This window comes from Carassius carassius, chromosome 41, assembly GCF_963082965.1.
Source record: "Carassius carassius chromosome 41, fCarCar2.1, whole genome shotgun sequence".
NCBI classification, from domain to species: Eukaryota; Metazoa; Chordata; class Actinopteri; order Cypriniformes; family Cyprinidae; genus Carassius; species Carassius carassius.
In genome coordinates this window covers 6,423,292-6,431,943 of record NC_081795.1, presented here as the reverse complement: position 1 = coordinate 6,431,943, position 8,652 = coordinate 6,423,292, and the positions used below count along the sequence as shown (strand labels likewise).

At 38.1% G+C, this 8,652-nt stretch overlaps 1 protein-coding gene across 3 annotated transcripts; it reads right to left on the bottom strand.

Moving 5' to 3' along the window:
- Positions 1–364: 364 nt before the first annotated feature.
- LOC132123521 (myelin-associated glycoprotein-like) lies at positions 365–8,652 on the bottom strand. 3 transcript variants are annotated; one of them, XM_059534184.1, is made up of 11 exons: positions 8,484–8,652; positions 7,237–7,301; positions 6,689–7,057; positions 5,499–5,795; positions 5,149–5,406; positions 4,590–4,850; positions 3,724–4,032; positions 3,542–3,641; positions 2,444–2,546; positions 1,432–1,485; positions 365–1,106 (listed from the first exon to the last, which is right to left on the bottom strand). In XM_059534184.1, exons 2-11 carry the CDS (start codon positions 7,283–7,285, stop codon positions 945–947), a joined length of 1,962 nt encoding a protein of 653 aa, XP_059390167.1. In that variant the 5' UTR covers positions 7,286–7,301; positions 8,484–8,652; the 3' UTR covers positions 365–944. The 3 variants fall into 3 exon arrangements, with proteins under 3 accessions (XP_059390167.1, XP_059390168.1, XP_059390169.1); XM_059534185.1 differs by lacking the exon at positions 1,432–1,485; XM_059534186.1 differs by lacking the exons at positions 1,432–1,485; positions 2,444–2,546.

The following is an 8,652-nucleotide window of genomic DNA, read 5'->3' as shown; positions in this document are numbered from 1 at the left end:
TTTACTAACCCTCATGTTGTTCCAAACCTGTATGAGTTTCTTTCTTCTGCCGAACACAAAAGAGGATATTTTAGTTGACTTCTGTAGTATTTTTTCTACAGTGTGGAAGTCATTGGCTGCCAGCAATCATTTGGCTACCAACATTCTTCAAAATATCTTCTTTTACGTTTCACAGAAGAAAGAATATCATACAAGTTTGGAACTACACAGGTTTCTTGTGAAATTCTTGTGACATGCAGTTGGAACAAAATGAGGGTGTGTTCACTGAATTTTCATTTTTTGAGTGAACTATTCCTTTAACAATCACTTCTGGGCATGTGATAAAAGTTTCAGTGGATGAATATTGAAATGTGCATGAAGACCGGTAGGCCTTCAAGACATACCCAGAGTTGGGATAGTGCTTATACATTATGTCGAGGCGCACATAGCACCTCGTTCCCTGATGCTTCGACTTACAGCGGACACAGTAAAAAGGACCACTAGTGACTGAGACTCACCTGCAAACCATACCATTTCCCTTAAGCTTGTTTCAGACTATAAGCTCTACTGTAACTCTTGGGAAAAACACCCTTCCTTTTGGAAAGTATTGTCTTTGAAACCAGGAGAATACTAAAACCTCTCATATCTGATTGAGAGACAAAATATATGGTATGGTTACAGTCAAGAATGGGTGTAAATAAACAAAATCATTAATAAATATATAAAGAAACTTTGCTGTACAGTATCTTTTACTGAAAAGGGAACATATAATTCCCAGAACCTTGGAGACATAAGAGAATGCAATCTAAAACAGCCTCAGACTCATTGTCTGTTAACTGTCCGAGACAGTTGTCCCTTGAAAAGGCCACATTTAAAATGGGTGAAATTTGTGGGGCAGTGGGAATTATTGGGCCCTAGTAGCCACTGTGTCCCATTTGGCCGAGGCATCAGGGAAGAATCGCGGTTCATTTGGCCTTAATTTCAGTGTAGTCACCGCCGTCACCGTTAGCCCTCCTGAAGCCTCCCTCCAGATGTCGTCCATGTAGAAACTCTAGGGTGGCATAGTTCAGCTCTTGCCTCTCCATGCCTGCAATTGGGCCAACAGATTGGTAATCACTGTCGTCTCCCTGTGAAAATAATTTATAAAAGATATTTAGGCACAATATTTGGAGGCAGAGCAGGAAAACTTTGGTCATGTCAAAATAAAAGTCCTTAACAATACACTCAAAAGCATTGTCAGCATTAAGCAGCTAAACAGAATGAGGTAGCCAGCATATGAACCATTAGCTTCAGGGCAGCAGTGAACAGCATTGTTAAAACAGAAATAAACATAAATAAGTTTTGCAGTAACTGTTTTTTTTTCTCAAAATGTTTTGCTTTTATTGCTGTCTGTTGCTAGTTTATTTCACCTCCACCCATTTGTTTACATGCTCATCTTAAATTCAGCCTTACCGTTCCTTCTTCTAGGATGGAGTTAAACTTTGAGCCCAGGAGCTCAGTCTTAAGCTATGTTAAGGGAAGAAAAAGAGACAGAGAATGCATAGAAAGCAATGAAAGAGGGGAGAATAGAGGTCAGGAAATGCTCTAAGCATAGGCCTACACTGGAACTCTCAGTTGTGACGTACCATCCACACTTGGCTTTGTGACAGTGGCTTTATTCAGAATAGCATACCAACATACTTCTGTTTCTGCAGTATGCAGTATGTATACCGTGACAATATGCACATTTATTTATTTATTTTTGTATGCATAGACGATGTATCAAACTCCGGTCTTAGAGGGCTACTGTCCTGCAGAGTGTAGCCCCAACCAGCTCCAAAACACCTGTGTGGAAGTTTCTAGTAATCCTAAAGACCTTAATTAGCTGGTTTAGGTGTGTTTAATTAGGGTTGAAGCTAAACTCTGCAGGACAGCGGCCCTCACGGAACTGAATTTGACACCCCTGGAAACTATGCAGACACCTTCTACAATACATTTGCCAAAATATGCAGTATACAACAAAGCACACTGTATTCCACAATGCAATAATCTCTTCAGAATCAGAATCAGAAAGAGCTTTATTGACAAGTATGCTTGCGCATACAAGGAATTTGTTTTAGTGACATAAGCTTCCAGTCACTAAAAGTCCAGTCAGCTTCCAGTCACCAGTCACTCTTGCACTTACTATAAAAAAAACAAAAAAAAAAAACATAGGATAAAGTGTATACTGTGCAACATTCTGTAAGCAGTGAGCTAGCAAACCATTCTGATCAAAGCAGATGGCAGCCAGGTCTAGTGTGGAAAGCTAATTACAACTAGAGAAGAGCCAGTATTTAATATAATTTGCCACATATATGCAAGAAAAAAAACACAGATTGTTGACTATTTTATTGTACGGTGTGCACGCTTTTTTTTGTATTATCACTTAAAGTGCAAGTACTGTATATACTGTGTAGGTGATTTATTCATTATTATAATATCTCACCACTTTTTTCCTGAGACTCTGTTTGTCCTTCTTGACTGCGCTGTAGAACATTGAGGGATTCTCCATTTTAGATCCCACGTCCTGCCCAGGGTTACCATTCTCTCTGGGGGGTGGAGTCAGAGAATCAGACTCTGTCTCACACTCAACCATACTGTAAACTAACTGGCAACACTTTAAAGGGATAGTTGATCCAAAAATGTAACTTCTGTCATTTTTAGTCATTCTTATGACATTGCAAACCTCTATGACAGACTTTCTTCAGTGGAACACAAACCAACACATTTTGCAGAATGTCTTAGCTGCTCTTTTCCATCCATGGAGACTGGGGTCGACCTTCAAAAAATCGTATGATTCAATTGATTTAAATGATTATCGGTCACAAGACATGCAAAAACCAATAAATATTATTGTGAATAATTTGTAATCTTAATATCTGTAAAAAATGTATTTTTAATTATGCTTTGCCTGTGAACATTTTTATGTAATATATTTGTATCTCTTTCAGAGGTTAACAGGCCTTGTTCATTTACAGCATATGGAAAATAACTACTTGGACATTCAGCAAAATATTTTTGCTTGTGTTCCTTAAGAAGAATGAAAACCATACGGTGAGTAATATTTTACAGAATTTACATTTTTAGGTCAACTATTCCTTTAAGCCTGGGCATCCATTTTAACACAAGGGGATCATTCAACCCCTTAAATAAAACTGGCATTGTGCCACAGTGTCAGGTTTGGGAGTGCTTTGTCTGGGACGTTTTATTTTTTCTTGCAAAATGAGATAGGAGCAGGGTGTTTGCTGTAGAGCTCAATGGTTTTGAGGCTGAAAAGCAATGGTATGGGGAAATTGAACCTGCAATAGATTTGTTAGTCTGCAATTTTGTGCACAATGTGGCATGTTTACTATCTTACAAAGCAATCAAATTGGATCATCTGTGAGTGGGTTATGGCTTGAAAACCAAATGCCAAAGAAACAAAACAAAACAGAACATGGATGACTAGGCTTGGGTGTTTTGATACATACAAACCCCAGTCCCAACCTACATACTCCACCTAAATGTTATTCTCCCATGGGTCTTACTTGTGAAGAATACTCACTTTTTATTATTCTGATCAACGTATCGCACAGCTGCAATGATGAAGGCGATTACTGCCACACCTCCAATAGTCCCCACTATGACGGCCATCATGAACTTTTCTGAAAGTGTGCACAGGGTTCATTGATGACACCTCATAATCATATAAATGGTTGCACAAATGGTTTTAGTAAAGGTACTTACTCTCTTGCTGCAGTCCCAAAGGGATGGTCTCAGAGCCATATGTGTTGCTGATGCTGCAGTGCACATGGACAGCGGTATCACCATTGTTCCCCCTTTCACCCTTGTCCTGGAGCTTGATGATGCCCGTGGACGTGTAACCATCTGAGTATGTGTGGTAGTTAAATGTGTTATTGTAGTCATTGATGGTGATGTTGAGGTCAGGCAGGAAGAATTCAATCACGGGCTCAGGGTTTCCAGAGGCAATACAGACACACTGAACGCCCTCACGTACTATGGTGCATTTAGAGTCGTCAAGGAGGACAGGGGCAACTGGGAAAATTGAACAGAAATAGTCAAAAAGCACATCTATCAGTGTTTTAGCACTACTACAACGCAAATACATCTCATGAGACTCAAGTCTGTCTTATTTCCAATCAAATTTTTGAGGAGCATTTGTACTCAACCTGCACTTGGTTTCCAATGAGCTGGTACCGATTAGTCAGGTCTTGTCCATAACACTGGCATCTATCTTTCACTTGTTCTACACTCATCTATGACAAGGGTGTTAAATCCAGTTTCTGGAGGGCCACAGTCCAACCCTAATTAAACCTGAAACAGCTAATCAAGGTCTTCAGGATTACTAGAAACCTTCAGGCAGGTGTTTTGGAGCTGGGTGGAGCTACACTCTGTAGGACAGTTGCCCTCCAGAACCGGAGTTTGACACATGTGATCTATGCCCATCTTGCCATCTTAAGACTTCACCCAAGCTGAACACAAACCAAAAATAAACTTTTCTTTTGAGAAAACATTTCCATAAACTTTCCCTAAGCATAATCATGGAGTACTGGCTCAGTGTCACAACTGGTTGAACTTTTACATTGACTTACATTCTACAGTAATGTTAAGTGAGTTACTGGCCCTTCCATGTTCATTCTCAGCTAGACAGCGGTAGACTCCGTGGTCCTGAGGCGTGACTTCCTGCAGCTCAAGCACAGACCCCTCCTCTGCTGTGATAGTGCCCACCAGTTTCCCATCCTTCAGCCAGGTCAGCGTGGGCATTGGGTTACCTTTGCTGATGCACTGTAGAGTAACTGAAGATCCCTCCAACACCGTTAGAGATTCATTGATCCACGGCTCCCGTGGAGGATCTTCCAGTTTGAGAGAAAAGAAATGAGAATGTTCGGAATGGATAATGGACTACTAGCATACTGCTTATGCACAAAACTGAATAAAAAATAATTCACAAAAAAAACAATATATATATATATATATATATATATATATATATATATATATATATATATATATATATATATATATATATATATATATATATATATATAGCCATTAGGGTCCAAAAACACCCCCTATTCCCTAAAAAATTGCTTGCGGTAGCTTTAAGTGGTTTATATTGCAATACACAAGAGTGCATGAAGTTTTCCTTACAATTTACTGCCAAATACATGGATGCATTCATGCTGCCGTAGCCATTGTCACCAACGCAAGTATAGACACCATCCTCCTCTGGGGTTAGGTTGTCCAGAGGCATCGAAGAGTTTGAAGCAACTTCCGACATCAGCTCTGTGTCTCCAAAAAACCAGGTTATTGTGGGGGTCGGATTACTGTCCACATCACAGTGCAGGACCACCGAGCTTCCCTCCATTACCTCTTGAGACACATTCACCCACACAGATCGAGGGGCATCTAGAGATAAAAGGATAAGTCAGTACATATTGTCTCTGTACAAATTATGTATTATTTTTGATCAAATAAAATAGCGATTCGGTGGAACTCACACTTGATGTCCAGTGAAATGAGGCGTTCATAGACGAAGGTGGTGTTTTCGTAGTGTACCCGGCAGCCCAGCCGCTGGCCATTGTGCATGGGTTTGGGTGTGAAGGTGAGGGTGCTGGACAGTACCGCAGTGTTGCTGTCCTCAACATTGTCAGGGGTGAATAGAGGGTTGGGCAGGTAGTCTGTGTACATCCAGTGGATCTGTGGACTCATGTCTGGACAATTGTCTGGGACGTAACAGGTCAAATCCAGGCTTTGGTCACTAACAATCTCCTCTGGAACATCGATGTTCGGCTGATCTAGAGGAGAAAGAGACATCTGACGTCAATATGAAATTAAAATAGACATTTTTTACTTTCTTAATTTGCATTTTCTTAATATAATACTTTCTTAATATGCAATTGAACTGTTGGTTTCGTCTGGTCAGAGGAGAATTGGCCCCCCGACTGAGCCTGGTTTCTCCCAAGGTTTTTTCTCCATTATGTCACCGATGGAGTTTTGGTTCCTTGCTGTTGTCCCCTCCTTTCTTGCTTAGTTGGGGACACTTAATTTACAGCGATATCATTGACTTGATTGCAAATGACTTTTTATCAAGCAAAACAGCCATTTATGCATTATTTTTAGCAAACTAGATCCATTTTTCTATAGAACACCCATTTTTCTAAATACAAAGTCCCACCCTACATATCAAATATTCTGTTTGATCCAGAAATACATCACATTATGAAAATTAATTAATTGTGGTTGAAAATGCTGTTTCATGTTGACTCCAAAATGCTAGACCAACAATGTTTCCATAACCAGACTGCAAAGATTTATATTCTTAACATGTTTTTTAGACTAACTTTCAGGTAAATATCTTAAGAAAAAAAAAAAATTGGTTCACCCAGACATGAAAATTCTGTTATCATTTACTTGTCCTCATGCCGTTCTATACAGTACTTTTATTACTTTCTTCTGTGGAACACTAAATAAGATATTTTAAAAGAACGTTGTAAGTGTTTTGTTCATACATTGAAAGTCAATTTTGACCACAGCAACATTGAGACATTTTTCTAAATATCTTCTTTTATAGACTTTTGGAACAACAAAAAGGTGAGTATATGATGACAGAATGTTAATTTTTGGATGATTTTTGGATGTTGTAAGGATTTTTAGATGTTATTACTGGGAGACAAAAAAATGGCCTTACCCAACACCTGTAGTTTTGTAAAGTCAGGAAAAGTGTAGATGTTTGCACCACCCAGGTCTGCTCTGAAGTAATACCTCCCAGAATGTTCCACGCCAACATTATTTATCATCAGGGTACAGTTTTTTTGAGTCAAGTCACCAAGGAGCTTGGTCCGTCCCTTGTAGCTTTCATGGACAATATCTGTGCGTGACTTATACACCACTGGGGGGAAAAGCTGGGGGTAGGGGTGGCCAAAATACCAGATCCCATGGATCCCTCTGTAAGGCCTGACGCCAGAGGGGTATGTGAATGAACAGGGTATAACCACACAGGAGTTTGTCATAGCTGAAATGTCTCTGGGCATCCACACATTCCACTGAGCACTTACATCTGTTCAGAGAAAGCGAGAAGAGCGCAGGTAATTTAATTATTAAAAAACACCATTATATCACCATGTCTCTTGGATGTGTTCTATAAGGATATAATGTTGTTGAATATGTACCATAGTACCTTAGCATTAGCCAAAGGAACCGTAGTAACAGCTTGCTCGATTCAGAAGAAGTTCTCACCTTTCAGGATAAGCAGCAGAGGCAACAGCAGCAGTTCCAAGCCCTTCATGGTCTCAGTTTAACTTCTGTTACAAAACCAGCACATGCATCAGCAAGATAAACAGTCTCGATTAACTGCTTGGTCTCTCTCTCTCTCTCTCTCTCTCTCTCTCTCTCTCTATTTCTATTTTATTTTTTTGGTAGTAGTTTCACTCATACTCAAAAGTATTTTTAAGGAAATATGTAAAAAGTGTATTTCATTCATTATTTTCCTTTGGTGTTTTTATCACTTATAAGACATAACAGACACAACAGAGAAAAGGGTGACTGTTAAAACTTGTGTTGCCCATAATATCTATCTATCTATCTATCTATCTATCTATCTATCTATCTATCTATGTGATATATATATATATATATATATATATGTGACTCTGTATCACAAAACCAGTCGTTGGAGTATATATGTAGCATTAGCCAAAAATACATTGTATGGGTCAAAATTATTTATTTTTCTTTTATGTCAAAAAACATAATGGTATTAAATAAAGACCATGTTCCATAAAGATATTAAGCAAATTGTGTGTGTGTGTATATATATATATATATATATATATATATATATATATATATATATATATATATATATATATATATATATATAAACATTTTATGGGTCAAAATTATAGATTTTTTGTTTTTAATGCCAAAAATCATTAGGATATTAAGTATCCATTAAGTATCATGTTACATGAAGATATTTTGTAAATTTTCTACGATAAATATATCAAAACAAAATTTTTGAATAAATAGTAAAATAGTAATATGCATTGCTAAGAACTTAATTTGGACAACTTTAAAGGCGATTTTTCTTAGTTTTCTCATTTTTCATTTTTTTCACCCTCAGATTCCAGATTTTCTCAGCCAAATATTGTCTTATTCTAACAAACCATACATCAATAGAAAGCTTATTTATTCAGCTGTCAGATGATGTATAAATCTCAATTTAGATGACTGGTTTTCCCTTATGACACATATGTGACCTAGATATGTTTCTGCAGAATTCTATGATAACCTAAGCCCCTTGGGTTGTGATAGTCAGAATTAGGTGAATATATTTTATTTAGTATTATTTTAGATAAGCTCTCTCTTAATTATTATAAACTAAGAGAGAGGCAGAGAGATTCACTGCTACCTTTCAAATATACATTTTGGACACTTCTAAAATGTCTGTTTGTATTTGTTTTAGGCCCTCTTTCAGGCAATACCTTGAACTGCTGGTAGAGTGTGCTGAACCACAACCAACTCCCTCTCCAACGGTTTACTAGCCGCTGCTGTCCTTCCCTCACAAACAAGGGGGCGTTTTCTCAAAGCACATCAACTCAGCTTCTCTTCTGATTTGTCTTAAAACATCAACAAAGAAATGATATCAGTATC

Bases quoted from the DNA above. Each gene is read 5' to 3' on its own strand.
- LOC132123521 (XM_059534184.1), bottom strand. From the start codon at position 7,285: ATGAAGGGCTTGGAACTGCTGCTGTTGCCTCTGCTGCTTATCCTGAAA. The intron at 7,058-7,236 runs GTGAGAACTTCT...TTCTCTGAACAG, and splicing joins TCTGCTGCTTATCCTGAAAG to ATGTAAGTGCTCAGTGGAAT. The intron at 4,851-5,148 runs GTAAGGAAAACT...TCAAACTGGAAG, and splicing joins CATGTATTTGGCAGTAAATT to ATCCTCCACGGGAGCCGTGG.